Raw genomic sequence first — 24,773 nt, 5'->3', positions numbered from 1 at the left:
AAGGATATTTGAAGTCTGGTGGCTCCGGAAGACTTGGAAATGCAGCATCCCTGTGGAGCGTGCACATAGGAGTGCATTCTAAAAACACCTCATCAAATAATTAGTGAATTCTGTCCTCCTTGCTAGACCATGGAATTCTGGTTTTGGGTCACACTAAGTGTCCATAGTCCATGTTGTTTTATTGACCCCCATTCTTACTACTTCAAGCCAAGGCCATTCTGAAAGCACTATCTGCCACATGGATGAAACAACAAAAAGCACTGTTGTGTTTATGAACATAAGCATAAATGGCTTGGTGGCAGTAGGCATGAAGTTATGTAATACCACACCCTGTAATTTTAAGTTTGTGAGGAGGATTTAAAAGAAAACAAACAAAAATTAACAAAAACAATGACAAAAAAACAACAGAAATATCTTTTTTCTGGACCCCCAACATGGAACTCATAGCACTGCCAGTAACTGTGTGGTGGCAGAGGACAGCACTGTGCTCTGAAGGAGAACAGATGTCCTCGCAGACCTTTGAGGTGTTGAGTCATTTCAGCTGGAACCCGAGCCGCGTTGAGGCAGCAGTCGCAGTAAACTATCCTCCTGGCATTACTCCCCTGTGGCACAGGGAAGTCCGTGACCTCTGGCCTCCGCCTGGAGTGTAAGCTAGGGCCAGAAATCCTGTCGCTAATATTCAGCCAACTGTTAAAGACTTGGGCTATGGGTAAATTTGAATGCTGATGATGTAATGAATCCGCAAAGAGTTGCCAAGGGTAGTGAGGTATTTCATAATAAATGTGTGTGTTGGGAGCATAGATTTCTATGGGGTTTACAGGAACACATAGGACACAGTTTGCATAGAAAATCTATCTGGCACATTATTGTTGTACATAGACAAGGTTCTTACTTTTCTGTTAGAAAAATCATAAAGAGAAATTTTGTTCATGTGTTTGGAAGGTAGCCACCAGATACACCACTTTTTGATGAACTCTGTTCCTTCCTTCTCAGCTACTGCTACGGCTGGGTTTGAGAACTTCCCTGCACCTGCTGGTGCCAGTGAGCATGAGGGGCCGATGAGGGATGAGAAACGAACCCCACTGCTTTGGTCAGTTTGGGGATGTTACAAATTTTAATTAAATTGGGTTGCTAGCAGGAACTTACTAAGGCCTTCCACACCAGACCTAACAGTAAGAGAGTTTTCCTTGGTGAAGCTTCCAGGTCTAGCTGGCTGCTGTGTGTAGTATTTTGTAAAAGAAAGATGGAACCAACGATTTTTTTTTTCCTTTATACTATATATATATGTAGTTAGGACAAAGTGCCAATTTTATCCTGTTGATTTATATGGATGTTGGTTAATTTAGGATACCTCTGTTTCCCTAAGAATATCCTTGGAGGAATACCTGTATAATGCAAAGGAACTGTTGAGCTGTGGGCTGACAAAACAAAGTGAATATGGAAAACTGGCTGGCAGGAGACACAGGATGCATGTTGCTAAAGCCCAGCTTAAGGAGCCTATGCAGACAAGAGTAGAAAATAAGCGTTTCTAACAAATACATAAAGATCTAATGAATTACTTTAATGACTAAATAGAAAAAGTATGTGATGCAGGCATATTGTAAAATGTGCTCATGCTTTTCTCTAGAGCCAATTTATGATAAGCATATTTGGGATTGTGCAAGGTATTTATAAAAAATATTGCTGCATAAATGTTCTCACGCCTGTGTATTTGTGCATAGTCTCAGTTATATTTCATGTGTGCAAGCTCCTGGTCACATTTTTCTTTAATTAAAATGTCAACATTAATTGCTTCTAATGTAGGGTTTGCTTTTATATTGTTACTGGCTCTATTATTACAAAAGTGTTGTCTCACAAAAGAAAAAGGTGCTAAAACCAGGAATTATAAATGTAATTGTAATTTCTTTAAACAATACACAGTAAGCTTGAGAAAAAAGCTAAATGTCAAAATGGTGGTATGCTTTTTTCATTACCTATTATTCTTCTTCAGTCTCTTTCTCCCCTGACTCTGTTGACAAAGACCAGCAAGGCTGTTCATGGCAAAGCGCACCTCCTTAAACCTGCCTACTTCTTTGTAAGCAATTAAATCCTGCACGTTGCAGGGCAGCAAGGCATCCATGAAGCAGCAGGTTGCGAGTGAGTAAGCAAATATATGCTACAGTAAAAGGAACAACCAGGAAACTGCAGGTTATGTGACATCCAGCATTGCCCTGCTACTAGAAAAAGGAATAAATAGGCATAAAATCTCTGGGAGTCTTCCTGTTCCTATTTGCCTCAGTGATTAAAACACTCTAATTAAAATGTTAAAATTTAATATATTAGATCTCAAAGTTCTTTGACAGTGACAAAAATTACTATTTAAAAAAAAAACTTGTGATTGAAAATGTAGCTATTATATTCTAAGAAGATTTTACTCTGAACTAAAGAAAATATTTTATTACAGAATAAGTATACTCTAAACACATCTGACAATTAATATTTCAATAATTCTAGAGAACAGCTAAACATTTAAATATCTGGGCTTAGTTACAAATTCAGTACCGTCACTGAGTTCTTTCTTTTCTTTTCCTATTTGCTTTGAATCTGTGAGATATACAGTCTGTTTCATAACCATTTTGGCTTGCCTGCTTGTTTTACTGCTTTCCCAAGAGTCTTTCTTCCTACATGTACTTGCAATCTACAAAATTAACAAGTTTACTATTTTATGCTCTATTTTTTTCTCCTAGTTTTAAGAATTCCTACTTTAGTTGCCTTTTACTACAATGTTTTTACAAGCATAAGGAGAAAGGAATCACCTGCAATATGTCTTTTAAATTTTGTATCTGCTGCTCCTTGAGAAGCAGATGAAGAACAATTTATACTCCACAAGAATAAACTTCTCAAAGCATCAAAAGGTCTCAAAACCTCTTCAGTAACTTCATTTATATTGCTTTATCATATTTAACTCATTTCGGTAAGAAATGGAAGAGCAAAAGAAACAGCAGTATCCTTTTCCCAAAACAGAAGTCACTTGAGCAATAAGAACTGGTAATTCCTGACAGCAGATGTTCCAAGAGGGAGTTCACATCTAACGAGGAACAAGCTGCAGCTGACGTTCCAGTAGCATTTTATTTATTTTCTTTCAGAAGCACTGATTCATTCTTACTAATATTTGCATTTCCACAGGACTTAATATCATTTCACTTTAATTGGTTGCTGACAAGCACCATCACTGAGAAGTCTCATGGGCAAAAAACACTCCTAAATTTTCCATATAGTCATAGCATGCTATAAAAATACTGGGTTTGCACTGAACATGGAAGGTTCAGGAACAAGCTAGAAAATATTTTTTTTTCTGCTATTAAGAATGTGTTCTGGTGGCTCAGCTAACGCAAAAACCTCTCCAGTGCAGCAGGCCCGCATTCACCCAGGCACTACATTCACCCAAGGCAAACATGACCCAGATTTTCAAGTGTTATTCAGCAGATCCCAGAACAGGCACACCGCACAGGAGCCAGCTGCTTTGGAGGAATACCTAAAATTCAAATTGCTTTAGTCATGGGGCTAATATTAGTCCAGTCACTCTCAAATACCTAAAAGATTAACAATTCCTGCATTTGCATAGGTGGTGGGGGGGTGTTAAAATGGGATCTTCCTCTAGCCCCCGCCCCGCTCCCAATGAAAGCCAGTGTGTTGAAATCCTCAGGGAAAACCAGCCTGACGCCTTTTGGCGGTACTACCCAGCCAGCGCCAGCACCTTCGCCTTTCTCAGGACAACCTTAGCAAAGGACCCCGCCGCCACCCCCGCCCAACGGCCGCAACGGCCGCGTGCGCGCAGGCGGCTGCGCGCGGAGGAGGGCGGCGCGCGCCTGCGCCACAGAAGGCGGCGGCGCGGGGGGCGGGGCGGGCGGCGGCGGCGCAGTCGGGGCGGCGCGGGGCGCTGCCGGTGCCGCCGGCAGGATGGTGTTCGAGTCGCTCGTCGTGGACGTCCTGAACCGCTTCCTCGGCGACTACGTGGTGAACTTGGACAGCTCGCAGCTCAAGCTGGGCATCTGGGGAGGTAACGAGCGGCCTCCCGCGCGCAACTCCCGCCCGCTGCTGCTCCAGCACGCCGCCCGCGCAGGGGCGGCGGCCGCGGCGCCGCCGAGTCCTCTCGGGCCGGGCCGGGTTGGGCCGGGCCCGCCGAGTTGGGCTCGGTGCCCGCACGCGCGGCGGCCGCTCCACCTGCCCCGCCATTAAAATAGCGCAGGGGGCAGGGCCGGGGACGGGACGGGGCAGTGCGGGAGCGTTGGGGCCGTTGAGGTGGTGGGGGGAAAGGATTAAACATAAATAAATATATGAACAGATAAACAAAAGCGAATGTGAAACTGCGCGGCACCTGGCCCGTGGAGTAGAAAGGTGGGCGGAGCCTCTGCAGGTTTGGGCAGCTCCTTCCCGTCCCATGTAGTGCGTGAAAATAAGTAAGTTGTGAAGGGAGGAGGGTATCCTGGCTGTGTGTGGTGTGGTGGGGTCCGTTTGGTGGCCCACCTGTGAGAGACTGAGATCCTCTGCCGGTATATCTGGGGAAGGCGAGATGGCATTAAAGTAACTGAGACATACGAAATTGACACCTGCATATGCAGAGACCACTTCTGCACAGAATTTCTTGTATTTTTTGTACCTGCAGCTTTAGGTAAAGGAAACCAGATGGTCCAGATCTTTTTACTTGTATACTTGTATGTCTGTAGGTGTGAAGTTAGCATCCTTGGACTATTCTCAACCTAGAATTGATATCTTGAATTAGATTCTGGAAGCTTTTCTTAGATCTTTTTTGCATCCTGGACATTTTTGATTCTTTATTCTGTTTTCCAAGGTGATGTCTTTGATGTCATCTGTGCCACAAACTTTTCTTAAGACAGTCAAAGCATATGTGAGATCTCTGTGAAGTTATATCTGTGCAGAGTACTATCACTGCCACAACACATGTAACTGCTAGATAGAAAACATTAATCATTTATTAACTAATATTTATTAGGGATTATTTGCACTAATTGTTTGACTCGTGAACTCAGTAGTTCCAGAGTCATCATTTAATTTCTTTATTTTCAGGGAAGGCAAGCAAAATATTTAACTTAAAACATAGAACATCTTTAAAAGTCTTGGACAACATTTTATGATACAAAAAATAAAAGTTTGTATTCTTCCTGCTGTGCAAAGTCTCATTTGAGATTACTCTTGACAGTTTATGATTGTATCTGGCAATTCCTAATGATATGAAGAGTGTGTTCACTCCCTCTAAATAGGTATCAGTAATTTTTAATTTGGAGTTTTGATGTTCAGCTGTTATGCTTTATACACATGTGGAGCTTGACTTCAGGGTTTTTTATCATTTTCCCTTTAAATAGTTTTAATTCAGAAGCTTTAGACATATTTTCTTTCTATGAGAAAACTTTGTACTCAGTACTGCACCATTGCTCTGTGGTGAAATTAGTTTTTGGATATGAGATGGCATAGAAAACTGATGTATGTATGTAAACAAGAGCTACATCTTGTTCTGAAGTTCCTAGAACCACAGCACAACACTGTTGAAGGATCGTCTATAGAAGAGTGATTTTTTGATCATGCACTGCATCATGTGCATGCAACTTTCATCTGTGCATGCAACTTAAGCTATATTTAAAGGTATGCACATGTCCAACTTGTGATGCTTAGGTAGCCTAATACAGATAACCTGCTTTGGATAAATAGTGTATAAAGTTTCCAAATTATATTAATGAATATTTTTAACATTCATTTCCATTTTGTATGATGAGAGAATTCAATGTGTCAAGGGATAAGCTATTAAAATTCAGTTCTTGTAGAATTACACAACATTACTCCTAACAAAATACAGGTACAGGATTCTATTACTTTAGTAATGTTATAAAATCCTTTTTTTTTTTTTTATCACAAGCTTCAGATAAAAGGATGAAATCACAAACTGCCCTACAAGCTGCAAAATTAAAGAAATATTGGAAACACAGGCATGGTTGAATTGCAAGAAAGAGCTCAGTGACCTGAAATCTTCAAAAAAATATAGAAAGTAGAAAGTAGGCCAAACTACAAAAATGAAACGTTAATTTGAACATGCAACACCAACCATGCAAGGCCATTGCTCAGACACAAATCTAACAGGGAGCAAAATCTTGCTTATTAAGAACTTCATTAGTATGAGGACAAGTAAAAAAGTTAATCTGTTAAGTAGCTATAAGGAAAGCTACTGTGTGGATGATGCTGAGAAGGCGAGTGTTTCAACCCTCTTCTTGTTCTGGTCTTCACTTAAGGTTCGTTTCAGTGAGCTACATTAATGAATGGGCCAGAACTTTTCATAGAAAAAGCAGTTTAGTTAAATTAGATGTTCAAATGTTCCAGATCTAATACAGTTATATTTGAAGATATATTTGAGGAATTCTGAGAAGTTGGCAGTTATCTTTGAGGCAGTGGAGCATGCAGATTAGGTTTCTGGAAACCATGAGAGAGCAAACAATTGAAATCTATGAGGCTACTGTTTTCCTTTGGGTGAGTCTAAGGAACTTTTCATTCAGTGTCTTTGACCCTCAGAACTGAACTTTAGGATGCTAATTTTTACTGCCTTGGACTTAGTGTCTTAAGCATATCTTAAGTAAGTTGATTATTAGGGGAGCTATGTTGTTTGGAGGAGGCAAATATCTAGGCAGATATTTGATACAAGTTTATGGGCACTCTAACACTTGTTACCTGTTTTTTCTAGCTACACCTAAGAAAAGACTACTTCCTTTACGTATCTAGTCCTTTGAAAGATGGCTGTCATTAAAAATACCCATGAGTAACAGTGGATCACAGTTTTTCTGCTAAGGTTAATCTCATGGACTTCTATCATGAATAAGAGAATCTTTGAATAAGAAAATCTGTTTCTTGTTCCGTAAGTATCTTGTGATGTGTTTGCAAAGAACAAGTGGAAAGGAAGCAAAACAATATTGATAATGTTTTTTAGAACACAGAGCAAGTGTTCTCCACTGTGCCAGCTGTTCTAAGGAAGAAGCAGTCCAGATTGCTGCTTTGAACTGATGATTGGTTCTATCACCAGAAAGCAGGATCTCTGTGGTCCAGCCATGCTCTTGCCTCTCAGCAGTGTTCTGCTATCTCAGAAGCTTCTTAAATCCAAAAGTTAGTATGCCTCCAACAACTTGGAGGAATATTATTTGGTGCTCTGTTGCTGCTGGTGGTGTTCGATTTTAAGCATGGAATAAGTATACCACTGCAGGAAACACAAAGCAACTCCGAACTGTCTTAAAGAGCACGGTACTTTGTCCCTCAGTATTAATAAAACCATTTCTACGAAATAGCAAGTTCAGTGGTTGCTTAAACTTAAATGAATAGCAAATAAGCATACCCAAAATAACTCTTACATACATACCAACAGTTAGGGAGGTGGTAGTTCTTCCTGTTCTATACGAAGGAACTTGTACTGTAGGGATTGCTTTTGTGACAGTGAATTGTCAGGAAGATTTTTCCAACTTCACTTTCTTTTAGAGTGATTGCTGAAAAGTTGCTCAGTCTGTTAAGCAGTTGTACTTAGCGATAAATGTCTAATATATGGCAAATCTGCACATATGCTCAATGAGAATGTAAATACAATAGGTGCAGGCACACCCAAGTTAGTGGTAGTTTAGTGCAGACAGTTCACAAGGAAGCTAACAGACTACAGCCCTAGTTACTGAAACAAGTGATTCTCCACATCCCTCATGGAGAACTCTTGTAGAGGCTATATTGATATCATTTTCACCCAATCTTGTCAATGGAAAATAAAATGTCAATAAACGGACTGTATTTAAGACAAAATTAAAGGAATTGAGCAGCTAATTGGACATTTGGATAGATATTATTGGGGATTTTACAGCACTTTGTGAAACTTCTTTAGGTCTTAATCTGCTGCGATTTAATTTTAGGCACCTGGGGCTCAGAGTATCTTGCTAGGGAGAAAAGGAAGTGTCCAACCCTCCATAGTGACTTGATGCTTCTTTTACATAGGCAGCTGGAAAGTTCTATGTTTAGGGTACAGTGGATGCAAGTATTCTTTCACATACTAGTAAAGTCATTTGTGCTGATTGAGGGATGAAGAATATCTAGTAGTTTCTACTGCGTTTTGTGAGCTAAAGTACCACAGATGTCAACAGATGAGGTAATTGGCAAACATTCAAGTCTTGGAAGACTTTCAGCTTGTCTCCGGAAGATATGCTTAAATAGATAAAATCAACAGCACAAACACAGGCAGAAAATGCCTGGTGAGGCAGCAGTTTGTAGAACGTGATGAAGGGGAATCACAAACTGAACCCAAATCAGTGATGTAATACTCCTGCTAAAAGGCAGAGATTATACTAACACAGGTGAATAAGAGTGTTATTAGTGATCTGATATCAACTGAGTTATTTTCAGTTTCTGATGCTTAGCTTGTTTTCTTTCATAGTACTTTTGCACACCTGCCTCCTAATTACCTTTATTTTCAAGGGCAACAGCAATGTGATGAATCCTTAGGATAAAGACCTTGCCTCTTCTCTCCTTCCCCTTGCGGTGAATTTACTGACATCCATAACTAAAATTCAGTTAGCTCAGTTAGGTTTCTTCTGAAACTATTTGGTTCACCTGTGAATATTTATTTCCTATGTCTCTTTGAGAGATACCCTTGTACCTTTTAGTAGATGTTTGGTCATGCACTCAAATTCAAATAGCTATTTTTGGTATATAAAATTAAATCTATAAATCTGTTTATTCCAGAATTTTGACAAGTGTTTGGTTTTTGTTAAATTAGTGAGAATATCCAGATGTCAGTAAAGCTAAGAAATTGCTTCATTTGTATCCAAAATAAATCGTAGACTGTACTCTAGGTATTTATAAACATTCATCTTTTATTACTGCTTTGGATGTAGGACTGCATGTCTAAAGCTAGATATTTATACAACTATGTGCATATACAGTTTTCAAAATGGCTTATTTGGACAGCTTTTTTTCATTAAGCAGAGTTTTATCTAGGTGCATTTCTGTCTTCAAAACAAGCAACCTTTCCCCTGCCCCCAAACAAAACAAAACAAAAAAACCCAAAAAACCTAGATGTATTTTGATTTTTTTTTGCAATTAAAATCCATTTGCAGTTCTTCAAGAAAGTAAACTTCAGTAGGCATATTATAATCTATAACAGAGATTTTGTTATCCTATTTCTCTACCTGTGTTTGCAAGGCAACATACAGCAGTCTGGTTATAGTGTGATGGCACTTGGCAGTTTCATGCAAATGAAACAGCTAAGTGCGATAGAATTATTATTATTATTATTATTTGCAATGAAGGAGAATACAGATACGGTCTGTTTTGGTGTCTCAAATCAGCAGTGCTGGTTGAGTGCTAGTTGAGGTGTGGTGACTTTTGAAATAGATGAGGTTTAATTGCAAGAATGTTAGTGACTGTCCTTGATCACTGTCAAGCATAGAAAAAACAAAGGTTGTATCAATGTGCAAAACACAGGGCTTCAGCAGCCTTTTATGTGCTTTGATGGTCAATTCAGTGTGATCTTACACTGTCAAGCTGTGTTTGGAAAGTAGTAAATCCACTATGTTTATTCACTGTAAGTAAGTAAACTGTAATATTTTAGTGAATGTGTTTCAGTAAATATGTATTAAAATGGAGGTGATTGCAGTTTTTTTATTATAGCTAAGGTTTTTAAGTAAAACCTTTAAACTTATGAATCATAACTGCAAATACAGAATGAAAAATAGTGATGATTTTTTTCAGTGGCCCCTTTGCCTTTCCCATCGCAGATCTTTATGTAGAATTGTCAAAACCATCATGTTTGAAACAGTGTTGATGCCGTCTGTGCTGAAACAGCATGATGTGCTCAGGTAACAAAAGCTGTGCTTCTCTATCACAAACTATATTTTGTAAATGCTTGGGGTAACAATCCTTGCTTACTTTATAGTACCTCACTTCTAGAAGCATTAGGGCTGTCAAATTACAGCTTAAATTGCCATGCCTCACTTGAAATGTGGCATAATCTATGCCTTCAGTAAATGAAGGATAATTTTACTTAGTAAAGGGTAGAAGCCAAAGAAACTAGACCCAGTTAAATTGCCTAATGTGTCATGTAGTTTTAGACTATGCTTATGAATGTTTATCATTGCTCAGCTGACATGCAAAAATTTAACCTGTTGTAATTGGGTTATGAACCCGAATCCTTGTTCTTTATACCATTAGAGTTACTTGCCTTTTTTTTTTTTTCCCCTCTTCCTCACATAGTAAAACTTTGTATAATGAGTGCTCTAGTTATGTGTGCAGCGTCAGCTTTGTCAGAGAATAAATTTTGAGTGGAATGGACTCCAACAGTGAATATATACTGTCGCATTGCTTATTGGACTATTGTTATTAGATTGATACTGGGAGTGCTTTCTTTATTTTATTCTTTACTAATAATCTTGTCAATCTAGATGTACTGTAAAGTTTAAAAGCAGAACCGCTTGCTGATAGCAGCATATTAGAGAAATGTGCTACTGGAAGCTGTTTATAACTTACTGTGATGAATACTTTAAATCAGTCAAAACCATACAGTACTTTGAGTACCCTAAAATCGGTCATTATTTTACCAGAACATTTTTTGAAAACAAATTCAGTAACTTGAATCAACTCTTTGTAAGGATGCAATTTTTGAGATTAGAATCCTATTCCTTAGAATTGGTGGTACTTTTTAACAGTCGTCAACTGCCATCATCACTTTGTAACCGCAAGAATATATGTATCTTCCTCTTGGAGTCTTTGTCTTCCCAAAAGTCTGCTCATTTCTAATTTGAGTCCCCGAAAGGAATGAATTATTTGGTCAATCTCAAGTTCCCAAGTCACATGACTTTCCAGACATGTAGTGTACATCTGGTTTTCAGAATCTCATTTATGTCTCTGTTCTGCCGTATCGGGTGTCTGTTCCATGTGCATGTGTTAGCAGTGTACAAGTAATTTGATGGTAATTGTTGCAGGTGCTCAATCCTTCTTGTAGAATTTGCAGAAGCCATTGCTTCCAGCTAGGTTTACATTCTTAAGTAATGAGTTAACTCTTTGCCTATAATATCAGATTTGTAATGTAGATTGTATTATAAAAAGAGACCTTGGAAATAAAGTAAATTTTTCTGTATTTACAGGATTTTATTGTTGTCTTGACATATTTAACTGTTAGATTTACTTTCTGTGGGCTTTCCATAAGCTTGTAAGTGTACACTAAGAGAAAGACAAGCATGTGTTTACTGGAATGTGTAGAAACAGATGAAGGTTCAAAATTCCAGAATGATGAGATCTGAGGTATATGAAATAATAGAACTTTTTAGTCCAATTAACTGCTCGTCAGCAATTTAATCACTTGCATAGGATTCTATATAGGGCTTGGTTTCAGTTTTCCGCGTCTCACTGGCGTATAGACAAATAGGACATTTAATATAAATATGTAAATAAAATATTGAACTAGTTACGATAATTTAAGGTAGTATATTGTAGAGCTGGCATGAAAGCTGAAGGAACTAATAATGATGAAGTGCCTTTTTTTTTTTTTCTTTCCCCTCTGAGTAATTCATCGCTGCTCTAATGGATGCTAGCAGCAGAGAGCTACTTAACAGGGACCACTTTTTTTTCTGGCAGAGACATATTGACCTTTGACCTTATTGAGATAAATGGTTTTGTAGCAATTATACGATAACTTGCAAAGGTTTTTATTTAGAGCTAAACAGTTGCTGCAGATCATAGAATCATAGAATGCTTAGGGTTGGAAGGGACCTCTAGAGATCATCTAGTCCAACCCCCTGCACACGCAGGGTCACCTAGAGCACGTGGCACAGGACTGCATCCAAGCGGGTTTGGAAGATCTCCAGAGAAGGAGACTCCACAACCTCTCTGGGCAGCCTGTTCCAGTGCTCTGTCACCCTCACTGTTAAAAAAATTTTCCTCAAGTTCCTGTGGAACTTTTGGTGCCTCAGTTTGTGGCCATTAGCTTTAGTTCTGTCAGTGGCCACCACTGAAAAGAGACCAGCACCATCCTCTTCTTTCCCTCCCTTGAGGTGCTTGTAGACACTGATTAGATCCCCTCTCAGCCTTCTCTTCTCCAGGCTGAACAGGCCCAGCTCCCTCAGTCTCTCCTCGTAGGGCAGATGTTCCAGGCCCCTGATCATCCTTGTAGCCCTGCGCTGGACTCCCTCCAGCAGCTCCACATCCCTCTTGTACTGTGGAGCCCAGAACTGGACACAATACTCCAGATGCGGCCTCACCAGGGCTGAGTAGAGGGGCAGGATCACCTCCCTCGACCTGCTGGAGACGCTCTTCTTAATGCACCCGAGGATCCCATTGGCCTTCTTGGCCACGAGGGCACACTGCTGCCTCATGGTCAACTTGTCGTCCACCATGACACCCAGGTCCCTCTCTGCAGAGCTGCTCTCCAGAAGGTCAGTCCCCAGCCTGTATGGGTGTCTGGGGTTATTCCTCCCCAGGTGCAGGATCTTGCACTTGGCCTTGTTGAATTTCATGAGGTTTTTCACTGCCCGGTTGTCCAGTCTGTCCAGGTTCCTTTGGATGGCAGCACAGCCCTCTGGGGTATCGGCTACTCCTCCCAGTTTGGTATCATCAGCAAACTTGCTGAGGGAGCACTCTGTGCCTTCATCCAGGTCATTGATGAATAAATTGAACAGGACAGGACCAAGGACTGATCCCTGGGGGACCCTGCTAGCTACAGGCCTCCAACTAGACTCTTCACCACTGATCACCACCCTCTGAGCTCTGCCATCCAGCCAGTTCCTAATCAACCTCACTGTCTACTCATCTATCCCACACTTCCGGAGCTTGCCCAGGAGGATGTTGTGAGGGACGGTGTCAAAAGCCTTGGTGAAGTCAAGATAGACGACATCCACCGCTCTCCCCTCGTCTATCCAGCTGGTCATTTCATCATATTAGTCAAGCAAGATTTCCCCTTAGTGAATGCATGCTGAGTACTCTTGAGCACCTTCTTGTCCTCCATATGCCTGGAGACAACAGCCAGTATGAGCCGTTCCATCACTTTTCCGGGGACGGAGGTGAGGCTCACTGTCCACTGTAGTTGCCTGGGTCCTCCTTCTTGCCTTTTTTGAAGACTGGCGGGACATTGGCCTTCTTCCAGTGCTCCGGCACCTCCCCCGTTCTCCAGGATCTTTCAAAGATGATGGAGAGCGGCTTAGCTATGACCTCTGCCAGCTCTCGCAGCACTCTGGGGTACATCCCATCAGGGCCCATGGATTTGTGGGTATCAAGTTTCCTTAGGTGCTCTCTGACCCAATCTTCCTCTACCCAGGGCAAGTCTTCCTCTCCACTGGCTTCTTTTCCTGTCCCTAGGGCCTGGGGCTCTAATGGGCTGCCCTTGGTAAACACCGAAGCAAAGAAGGCATTGAGCAACTCTGCTTTTTCTGTGTTATTTGTAACCAGGGTGCCCATCCCGTCCGCCAGCGGACCCACGTTTTCCCTGATCTTCCTTTTGCTGTTAATGTATTTGAAGAATTTTTTCTTGTTATTTTTAACATCCCTTACCAGATTGCATTCCAACCGCGCCTTAGCTTTCCTTGTCACATCTCTGCATTTCCTGACTATGTTCCTGTATTTCTCTCAGGGGACCTGTCCTTTTTTCCACATTCTGTATACCGCTGCCTTCTGCGTGAGCATTGCCACAAGCTCCCTGCTCATCCACACAGGTCTCCTGCCCTCTCTGCCAGACTTACACACAGGGATGCACTGTTGCTGGGCATGGAGGAAGTGCTGCTTGAAAACTAACCAGCTCTCTTGGGCCCCCTTGCCTTCTAGAGCTCTAGCCCATGGGATTCTTCTGAGGAGGTCTCTGAAGAGGCTAAAGTTGGCCCTCCTGAAGTCCATCGTTGCAAGGCTACTTACAGCCCTGCCACCTCCTCATTGGATCCCGAACTCCACTAACTCATGGTCACTGCAGCCAAGGCTACCCCCCACCTTAACATCTCCTACAAATAGGATGTATGTGGCATCATACGTAACATCCAAATAGGATGTTGTGTGGCATTGTAACATAGCTTATAGCCTTTACAAAAGCATAGGAAGCAGATGGCTGAAAATAAAGAAGCAAATTGTTAGTTTTAGGGGGCTTCTCATAAAATGTGGCAGTCATTTCCACCCTGCTTTACTTTGTGGAATCTCCTTTTCTTCCCATCTTACGAAAGCTCCATGGGAAAGTCTCAAAGGGAGATTGTTTTGTAGCAAATATGAACATTGTATCCTTAATGAGCTTTCATGGCGATTTTGTGGGTACTTTTGTGTGATATTTAATGTGTGGGTATCTTTCACCCCCAAAACTTGGAGAACCAAAGGTCAAAGACCATGGATTTAGACTTAAAGATGTTTAATTTGTACCACTGCTGACTTTCTAAATTTTAAAATGTTGGCTTCTTGACTTCTAGGGGCTGTAGCACTGAAGAATCTTGAAATAAAAGAAAATGCACTGGTGAGTAAAAACAAAAATAGTACTATTGTAAAAATGAATTATTGGACAACATACTGAATTGCTCTTTTCTGTTCGTATTTTGGAATACACAACCTTTTAAATAAAATCTTTTTTTTTTTTTTTAACAGAGTCAGCTGGATGTACCATTTAAAGTTAAAGCAGGACATATTGGTAAGTTAGATCTTTTAATACATGCTTGACACATTGCTAAATTATATTTTGTAATATGTGTTTCAGTAATGCAAGAATTAATAAATACCCTTCCTTGATAGTAGTCTTAGGCATCCTAAACCAGTAATTTCTCTAGTTGTCTTGATTTGCATATTTTGTATACTCTGAAGTTTGTTTCATCTGAAACAACTAGCTGTTGGAAGATACTTCTTTCCTAGAGCTAAGATGGTAAAGTTAAGATATATATGAGACTTCAATACTAAAGAGTAAAGAATCCATCATAGCAAAGATTAACAGCTAGGCAATACTGGATCTCTTTTTTTTTTTTTTTTTTTTTTTAGCAAACTTCAGAAGTGGTGTTGATCCCCCTCTTCATCCTTTATCCTCCTTTCTCTTTTTGTTCTGCATATACAAAATGTTTTTGCAGTACAAGTTAACTAACTCATAAAAAGAAAGTATTTCTTAAAGCACAAAAATAAATCTAAAAACATTTTGCTTCTCTGAAACCTGTTCTGAAAGCATATACTTTTCGTATCTCTGATCTTTAAGTTTGTTAAAACTGACAATTGTATGAAAAATGAGAGACATGGTCCCCTTGGGATCCACTGCTCCTTATGCTTGCAGACACATAGACTTATTCTGTGGAGAAGGGTCACAATAAAGAATAAAAAAATTGTATTTTAAAACTTGTCTTTGTATGGCAGCAATAGCTGGCCAGTTATGTATGACCTGCCCATATTCTTTTTTTTATGAGAGTGTTGCAGTGGATATGGAAGGGAGGAGAGGTTGTTAAGAAGAAAGAGCGTAGTCAAAGCAGTAAGGAGAGGAACTGTAAGACTTACTACGTTTGTTGTTGGAAAAACTTGCTTATTGTTCATTTGTGTGCTGTGCAAGCAAACAGACAACCCAAATGACTCAGGCCCCCCAAGGCATGTTTTTTTTTTTTCTTTTTTCCTGTCTGATATGATCCTTCAGTCTAGAATTTTGTTGTGAGTCCTGTTGTGATCTATCTTACTAATCTTTAATCTTTTTTTTGGTCAAACACTTAACTATATAGCTCAAGCGTTTTCTTTTGCATTTGTAGGTCAACTTAACCTGCAGATTCCATGGCAAAACCTTTATACTCAACCCGTAGAGGCAGTTCTTGATGGAGTTTATTTGCTTATCGTACCCACAGCCAGTAAGTTAATATAGAGGAATAGAGAAATAAAGATTGGTGGGATTTCAGAAGTGTCTGTAATTGTTCGATACTGCTTTCATGAACTTTATTCCTAGGAGATATTCTCACTAAATTCAAGTAGATAATTTCCATAGGATATCTTCCAGTAGTTCTGATTTAGTTTAATTTTTTGTTGTTAATAAAATGTGAATTACTTTAGATTAAAAAGGGAAACAGTATCCCCCCCAAAATGTTTAAGGTTTTTTTTGTCTTATTTTTTCTTGCATTGTGTATTTAGGCATAAAATATGATGCAGAAAAAGAATCCAAACAGCTCTTGGAAGCAAGGCAAAGAGAACTGCAAAGGATAGAGGAAGCAAAGCAGAAAATAGCTGACCAAGGTAAGTGTGGGAAAAGCTAGAGGAAGTGATGCTATTTCTTTGTATTTGTTTAATACAACTGAGTTTTCTACTTAAATTGCAAATATTTCCTTCTAGATATTTTAAGATAATTTACAGATTCACACTCCCTGTGAGAAGTTGTTATAACCCTGCCAAAGTGTCAAGTACTTGTTGGCTATGCAGTATTGAATATTTTTGTGCAGAGTATTGTTGACCTTCAGATGAAGATCAGATGATTTGTTCACACTGAGTCATATATATAAAAATATACATTCACACACACGTATATATGTACATATACGTATATATGTACATATGTCATATATAATAACCTATTAATAATAACCTGTAATTGAACCTCTCCTATTTCCAGTGAATGTATATATATGTTGTTATATGTATGTTGTACATATACACATATGTACATATACATATAACATATATGTACGAAACACCACTGTATGTGTCATGGTGGACGACAAGTTGACCATGAGGCAGCAGTGTGCCCTCGTGGCCAAGAAGGCCAATGGGATCCTCGGGTGCATTAAGAAGAGCATCTCCAGCAGGTCGAGGGAGGTGATCCTGCCCCTCTACTCAGCCCTGGTGAGGCCGCATCTGGAGTATTGTGTCCAGTTCTGGGCTCCACAGTACAAGAGGGATGTGGAGCTGCTGGAGGGAGTCCAGCGCAGGGCCACAAGGATGATCAGGGGCCTGGAACATCTGCCCTATGAGGAGAGGCTGAGGGAGCTGGGCCTGTTCAGCCTGGAGAAGAGAAGGCTGAGAGGGGATCTAATCAGTGTCTACAAGCACCTCAAGGGAGGGAAAGAAGAGGATGGTGCTGGTCTCTTTTCAGTGGTGGCCACTGACAGAACTAAAGCTAATGGCCACAAACTGAGGCACCAAAAGTTCCACAGGAACTTGAGGAAAATTTTTTTAACAGTGAGGGTGACAGAGCACTGGAACAGGCTGCCCAGAGAGGTTGTGGAGTCTCCTTCTCTGGAGATCTTCCAAACCCGCTTGGACGCAGTCCTGTGCCACGTGCTCTAGGTGACCCTGCGTGTGCAGGGGGTTGGACTAGATGACCTCTAGAGGTCCCTTCCAACCTTAAGCATTCTATGATTCTGTGATTATGTATGTATCCTATGTATACATGCATATGCATATATATCTATATATATGTGTTATATGGCATCCTTACTGCAGAAGGAGCATCCTGAAAATAAAAAGGTTTGAAGGATGACATGGTCTGATGTAAATAAGCAGGTAAATATGAAACCAAGAGACAAGTGTCATACCTTGTCTTAAGTCACCTCTTCTCTAGTAAGACACAATTTATCTTGGCTTACAGCACCAAAGAACTCTTAGACTTACAGCATTTTAAAGGTTCTGTTTCATTTATTTGGAATATGTTAAGTCTCCTCATCTTAAGTAGAAATTTTGATATTATGGAGTATACTGATGTTACAGAATATACTGAAAGGTTAGAGGTTTATGCAATTAGAGTAGTGTATAATACAAAATTCAGATATCTATTAAATGATGTTATTCTGGTGTAAATATGTGTAGATGTGAATGATTTGATTCTTGATTTTGGTGTTTCTAACATCTGGTTAGGTGCAAAACTGTTGCCTTTTTTGTAAACTAAAACATATTTTTACTTTTAAAATTATTTTCCTCTTTAAACTGAGTTGTGTGGAAATAAAATAACCTTTTTTTTCTTTCCACTTAGATAAAGTAAAAGAAGAGAAGCAAGACAGTTTTGTTGAAAAATTAGTAACTCAGGTCATCAAAAATCTTCAGGTGAAAATTTCCAACATCCATGTTCGCTATGAAGATGATGTAAGTACTTTTGTATATTTACTGTATAGTGTTGGGTACTATAACATTAAACTAGGAACTGGGCTGTTTTTTCATCCTTCTTTTGCTTTTTACATTGAGAGAATCTTGTTAAAATTTTGAAAGTAAATTTTAAAATAAAAATAGATAAATACGTTTTACCAAAGCATACAGATTTTTATGTGGGTGAGTTTGAGTATATAGAGGATAAAGCTGTCCAATTTTTGCAAAATATCTATGTTTGTATGTATGTGTATGTGTGCACACACTTATACACATACATATATTCATTTTCAGGTTTTTATTTTTAAGTCTAAATTTTGATTTTTTTGTCATTTTTTCCTTCTATTAGATCACAAATCAGAACAACCCCTTGTCATTTGGCATTTCTCTTCAGAATCTGAGCTTGCAGGTAATGTATATTTTCATTTAAAAGCAATTGTTAAATCACTTGCATTTGATTATAATTTATCACCAAGTCAAGCTTTTGTATATTGATGTTCTTTCTGCTAGGGTACTGTATATTGAAAGTATGCCCATATGTAACTACTTCCTTCACCATATCATAAATACTAGTGGTGGTTGTCCTGAACATGGTGGGGAGAAAGAGTGGACCTTCATAAAGATTATTCTGCCTGCTACACTGTGTTGTTGCAAGCACCACACTCTGCTGCAGTGTTGAAATACAGCATTTGTAAATGGCAGCATTGCCATAAGCCCTGAGAAATGAACTTCTTACTATTTAGAAAATTAATGAGAATGATATCCTGTTTTGAGCTGGAGAGCTCAAATCTTTGACCTACATTTTCCAATTTAAGATAGTAATAGTAGTCTGCACAAGTACTTCACATTTTTTCTGGAAGATTACTAAGTAATGCAATATGTTGATTCTGCTAAGTTGCTCTCTCTGATTCAGTAGCTTCTGTTCAATGGCTAATAATTTTAAAGACTACGTATCTGAGTAAATACTGTTTTATTCTGTTGAATGGATAGAATTGTCTTATGAATATTTGTTGGCAAAGCTTTTTGCCAACTCCTTCATGCAAATAAAAGTACTGTATCCATAACAAACAAAAAGTTCCTGCTATTCTTACTGTTTTACTCGTGAAATGCCTTTCATATCAACATAGAAAACATGTGATAACATGAAATATTTTTGTTTTGCTCAAACTAAAATGCTGCTTTCAGATTTGAAAAGAATTCTAGTCCTTTGTTTATCCCTTTCCATAAAACCTGCCTAAAATAATTCTGGTAAAAGATCACAGTTTGCAATACTGAAAATATAATTTTACAAATTTTTCTGAATACATTCCAACAATCACTGAAGATATATGTATGTTTTGGGGAAAGTAGTCTGATGGAGTTCCAATTAAGAAAATAAAGGCTTAATCCACTTAAAGAAACTCTCCTATTATTTCCAGTGGTGTTTAGTTATGATTTTGTTCTTGTGTGTTTTACTAACGTATTTCAGTGATGATTCTAAGATTAAAGCAGCAGGATTGGGATATTATAAAATCAGAGTAACTTTCCTGAATCTCTTTTCAGACCTCAGATAAGAACTGGAATCCATGTTTACATGATGAAACTGCCAAGTTGTTCTACAAGGTACAATATAAACTATATGCTAAAGAAAGAGTTATTGTAATACAAGCTATTTAAAAATTTAAATGCTCATAAGGAAAGTAATATCAAGAAAAGTTATAACTCTACAGATTATGAAATAGAAGGTGTCTGATCTGTGAGGAGCATTTTGAAAAATTTAATTCATCCAGACTCTGTGAAATTCAAATTATTCATTCAAAATTTGTCAGTGGATTTATTTATGTTTCATTGTATTTTCAGCTTGTACGACTAGATAATTTTTTTGCCTATTGGAATGTGAAATCTGAGATGTTCTATCATAATGGTTATGAAGAATCTTTGGTAAGTAAAGCATGTGATAAGGTACCTAGTAGTTCAGTTCACGTCCTAACATGTTTAGTGTGCTTCATGTTCAGTTCTACTTTTGTTTGTTTCAATGGCTCATGAAATTGTCTAGTTAGTAATGACTTTTAGGAACAAAAACGGTGTGTGTAAAAGGCTTTTATGTGACTGAAGTACAACTTCACCTCTCTGTAGAAGTTAAGCAAGATGTCCTTTGCCAGTTATCAGTTATACAAAAACCACTATCAGTTACACAAAAACCACTAAATATTTAGTCATTTAATTTAGCTAAAATGGTAGTCCTTTAATAAATAGATGTTATTATGTTTTAACTTAAGCTGAATTGTTGTGAACTGTACTCTGTATCAGAGGAATTATCTGAAGCCCATATTAAAATATATATGTTTTCTATTTTAGAAGTTTATCATGAAATGCAAATACAGCTTGTTTTTAACTTTGTTATATGTGTAGGTTAACTTAAAACAGGGAGTTGCCTGCCGCAATGTAATTCCAGAGGGTTATGATTTTGGTAAGTGGTATTATTTCATATTTCATTTGTAAATGTAATATATTTGAATGCTTTACTTCACATGGCTGTTACTGAGAAATCATAGTAGAGAGTGCACTATGGTGTGTGTGTGTGTGTTTTGTTGTTGTTTGTTTGTTGTTGTTGTTTTTTGTTTTTGTTTCCTCCAGAAATATGGCTGTGCTATTGAATACTGTACAATATCTGTACTTTTTTGTACTTTTAATTTTGCTTAGTTTATTTTTTTAAATTATGTTTGCTCCATTCAGAGTTGCTGGTTGCTGCATTTTATTGTAGAGAAGATAGTGAGCTGTCATACATAAGTGCCTCTGTATGATTTTTTTAGAACTTGTTCAGAAGGCAGAATAGCTTTTGAAGAGAATTGTCCTCTATTAAGTATGTAAGTTGAGTTGTCCTCAACTTTGCAGAATATTTTTTGCTCTACATTAGCTTGAACAGAGGAAACATTTTATGCAGATCTCTGCAAATCACACACACACAAAAAAGAGAAAAATATTAGCAGTTTATTTTGATTCCTTATCTGTCATTTTATAGCTTTAACTTTTTTTTAGAAGAAAGAAAAGTACTATTTTGGATGAAAATAGGCACAGACATCATCTGTTGTTCAAATCTTTATGTAGAAGTCCAAAATAGCTGAAGACAAAACTTCGGATGTCAGGATTTACGTTGTTAAAATTCAGCAGTATCATGAGAGATGAGGACAGATATTTTAAGGCCTCTATCATGCCTATATTCTGTACGAAATGAAAAAGCAGGATCTTTCAAAGTGGTTTTCTAGATTGAAGCATGGATAGGCAAGCGGTAATTGCTTTTTCCGTGTGAACTATGCAATTATATGTACTTGCAAAGAGTGAAAAATGAAATTTAAAATGCTAACTGCAGGGAGAAATTAGTGGAAAACAACTGTGCCTCCATGTAAGATACTTGGAACAAAAAATAAACTACATTACTACAAGCAGTACTTGGTTTAAACTGAATCAAAAGTAGATGGTATCTCATCTGGAAAAAAAAATCCTATTTCTACCTGTCTGTGAATTTAGAATATTTGTTGTTTATATGGTAAGTATTTGTGTTGAAATCAAAGAAATTTTCCATAATAAAAATTCTCATTGTTGAGTCACTTGCTTAAAAAAAAAAAAAAAAAAAAAAAGTAAAACAAACATAATTCTTGATGGCTATATTGAATGCCTATGGCTGCCAAATTGATTGAAAACGGGTAAAACGCTTATGCTCTAAGTATCAGTACTCATTTTCCCATGTGCTTAGCATATAATTGATTGTTCTGGGCTTACCTGAGCACTGAGTTAAAAACGCGAATGCCTGGTTTTACCAGGGTTAGAACTTACCAAACAATTGAAAACATGAGTAGCATAAAAGAACAGTCAATTTTTCTTCTTAATGTGTAAAGTTTTTGAAAATCTACGTTAATGTGTAATCTTGAAGCATGGAAAAAATCCTTATCATAAATTAGATTAATTCAAACACAAATTGCTTGATCAATGCTTAATAATGCTTAACACTAAATAGCTTGTATCGTAGCAACACAACTTCAATTTACTCTAAGTATTACTTGAAGGATCTGCCTTGTGATATTGTATATAGAAATCATGTGAAAATGTTTCACTTACAGTATTGGCAGAATAAAAATGGAAATTGAGTATGGATTGTGTTTAATTTTAAGCCATATTGATCATGTCTTTATATCCTGAAGTCTAGCATTTTTGAATGAATGATCTGGGATTAACCTGATAGCTAGTAAATTGTATTTTTAATGGCAGTCTTAAATAACTTTATTGTACTTTCTTGTGTTTTATAGTATTTCGCCCAATTTCAGCTAAAGCAAAACTCCTTATGAATCCTCGATCAGATGTTGACTTTTCAACACCAAAAATGGATTTAGATGTAAATTTACAGGATATAACAGTTGAATTCAATAAGCCACAGGTATAAACTACTCTTTTGAAGTTGTCTGTAATATGATAAAAAGTTAGTTTTACAAAAATAACGAAAAAGAGACTGAAATGTAAAAATAATTTTGACTGTTTTCTTTAGTCTTGTTTTTCTTTGAGACTTATTTTCGCGTTCAAGAATTACCTCGTTTATACTGTTCTCGGAAGACAGTTATAATCTGTGCTTGCAATTTCTTTCAGTACTTCAGTGTTATGGAGCTCCTAGAGTCTATTGATATGATGACTCGAAATCTACCGTATAGGAAATACAGACCTGATGTTCCATTGCACAACCATGCCAGGATATGGTAAGAGTCATAAGATAATGAAAATAATTTATTAGTTGTTCATTTGAAATAATTTTCAGGGGTGTTTTTTTTTTTTACTTTTCAAGATGTTAGAATTTGTTTGTTCCTGAAGCCCTATCTTCTGTATTGTTTTGTGCTGTTCTTAAGCACAAAATTATTTGCAAATACTAAAAGGCATTTGAAAGACAAGGACAAAATATTTGAAAGCTTGCACCTGCTATCTTAAATGAAACTTAAGTTGAATAATCTTTAAATACCTTAACTCTCTTCTGATGAATGAATTTCATTGTTCTGTAACAGTGTACACACAAAGCTATTATCTAAAAATATATAAATCTTTGAAATAGATGGAAGTTGAATATTTTTAATATTTTCCTGTAAATATATATCTATCTAGAAAATATTTATCTGTGTTTGTGTATGTAAATATACATATACATATGTACTCATGTGTATGGTTAAGTCTAAATGTATATATATGCACATGTGCAACATGCACACTAGTGTGTACTCTTGTAACAAACTCAGTACTTTCTAGGTTTAGGAAATAGCAACATCTGGAATTTGAGTGAAAAAAAATTCAAATCCTTGATTTCTTTTGTTGCCCCGACGGTGATGTTAGACAAGGGATTTCACTGTTTCACAACTTGAAGCAGTATTTAGCACTAGTCTGAGTGGTTCTAGCAGTCTTTTCAGTATGCCAGCATAAAAGCATAGTTCATTTGTCCTTGCTTTTAGGTGGAAATATGTTATTTATGGCATCCTTGAGGTAAATGTTCAACCAAAGCTCCAGATGTGGTCGTGGGAACATATTCGGCACCACAGGAAACAAGTGAAGAACTACAAAGAGATCTATAAAACAAAGATAACGTCCAAAAAACCCAATGAAGAAATATTAAGGCTGTTGGAGGTTAGTTTACTTCCATCAAAGGCTTAAATATTGTTGAATGTGAAATTTATTCATCCTGCCATTTTCTTTAACATCGGTGTTTGCATGTTCCTAAGTCAATACTAATTTACACTAAAACTTTTCAGTGAGCTGACTTGTACTCTTGGTACCTTTTTCTGTGAACAGTCTGCATAAAGGATTTTTTTCATTAGTAATTACAGTGAAGAAAGCTTAATAAACTCACGTACTTTTGCTTTTCAGATTTATTTAAAGATTTTTATTTATTTATATTCAGATTTATTTATTTCTCAGATTTATTTAAAGAAAGTTCTTTTCAGATTTATTTAATCTTTCAGACCTATTAAAGAACTGGGTTTCATTGAATGACTTATGGACTGTTTTTTAATTGTAAAATTGTGTGCTTTGAAATCTGGCCAAGTGAAATTTTAAAGGAAAAAAAATTCTCACTTCCTTTCTAGGAGTTTGAAAAGACCCTGGATATTTTCAACATCACTCTAGCGAGGCAACAAGCCGAAGTTGAGGTAAAATTTCATCCTTTAAGTGATGTGAAGAACCTCTATTGGCATAAAATTGTGGATGCTTTAGGTGTAATTTAATTCTAGCCTTTAAATAATAAATTTTACTCTTTTTACTGTCCTTATATCACATATTATTATAAGGGATAGTTAGTTTTAGCCTGCAATCAAATGAAATCTAAGTAGCTTACGAACCTGTTCTTTTAGATGAAATGTTTAGATGAAGTGTTTCTGACTGAAAATTATAATAAATCAAGAAAACATGGTTTTAAAAATAGTGCCACTTTATTTATTACTCATGTTTTTTTCTTAAATTAGTATATAACTTAGTCCTCAACGTGGTCTTGGAAGGTCTTTCTGTGAAGCCAAAGTGAAAACAGCATAGACTTTCTGAAATATTCAAAATGATTTTTCTCCATTTGTAATCACTGTGACTAAGAATTTTCGCCATGTGAAGCTTAGAATCTGAATTTATCTGTTTATTATTAAGGTTTACCTATTGGTTGATAATAAGTTGTTTAACTGTCTGTTGATAATAGATCTATTGTCATAGTCCCTGGAAGAGAAATT

At 37.5% G+C, this 24,773-nt stretch overlaps 1 protein-coding gene across 2 annotated transcripts in view; it reads left to right on the top strand.

Annotated features, from left to right (window-relative positions):
- Positions 1-3,938: 3,938 nt before the first annotated feature.
- VPS13A (vacuolar protein sorting 13 homolog A) overlaps positions 3,939-24,773 on the top strand; it is a 97,577-nt gene continuing 76,742 nt past the window's right edge. For both annotated transcript variants that reach the window (XM_088522077.1, XM_088522078.1), the window contains exons 1-14: positions 3,939-4,039; positions 14,442-14,485; positions 14,614-14,656; positions 15,741-15,836; positions 16,114-16,215; positions 17,945-18,054; positions 18,404-18,463; positions 19,597-19,656; positions 19,894-19,974; positions 20,446-20,503; positions 22,338-22,465; positions 22,672-22,778; positions 23,517-23,688; positions 24,147-24,209. In XM_088522077.1, coding sequence (XP_088378203.1) covers positions 3,940-4,039; positions 14,442-14,485; positions 14,614-14,656; positions 15,741-15,836; positions 16,114-16,215; positions 17,945-18,054; positions 18,404-18,463; positions 19,597-19,656; positions 19,894-19,974; positions 20,446-20,503; positions 22,338-22,465; positions 22,672-22,778; positions 23,517-23,688; positions 24,147-24,209 — 1,224 coding nt within the window. In that variant the 5' untranslated portion in view covers position 3,939. The remainder of the gene's footprint in view (positions 4,040-14,441; positions 14,486-14,613; positions 14,657-15,740; positions 15,837-16,113; positions 16,216-17,944; positions 18,055-18,403; positions 18,464-19,596; positions 19,657-19,893; positions 19,975-20,445; positions 20,504-22,337; positions 22,466-22,671; positions 22,779-23,516; positions 23,689-24,146; positions 24,210-24,773) is intronic.

Source organism: Tinamus guttatus, unplaced genomic scaffold (genome assembly GCF_059628265.1).
Source record: "Tinamus guttatus ecotype Peru unplaced genomic scaffold, ASM5962826v1 Tinamus_guttatus_pri_ptg000146l, whole genome shotgun sequence".
NCBI lineage: Eukaryota > Metazoa > Chordata > Aves > Tinamiformes > Tinamidae > Tinamus > Tinamus guttatus.
This window is presented reverse-complemented; position numbering and strand designations above follow the sequence as displayed.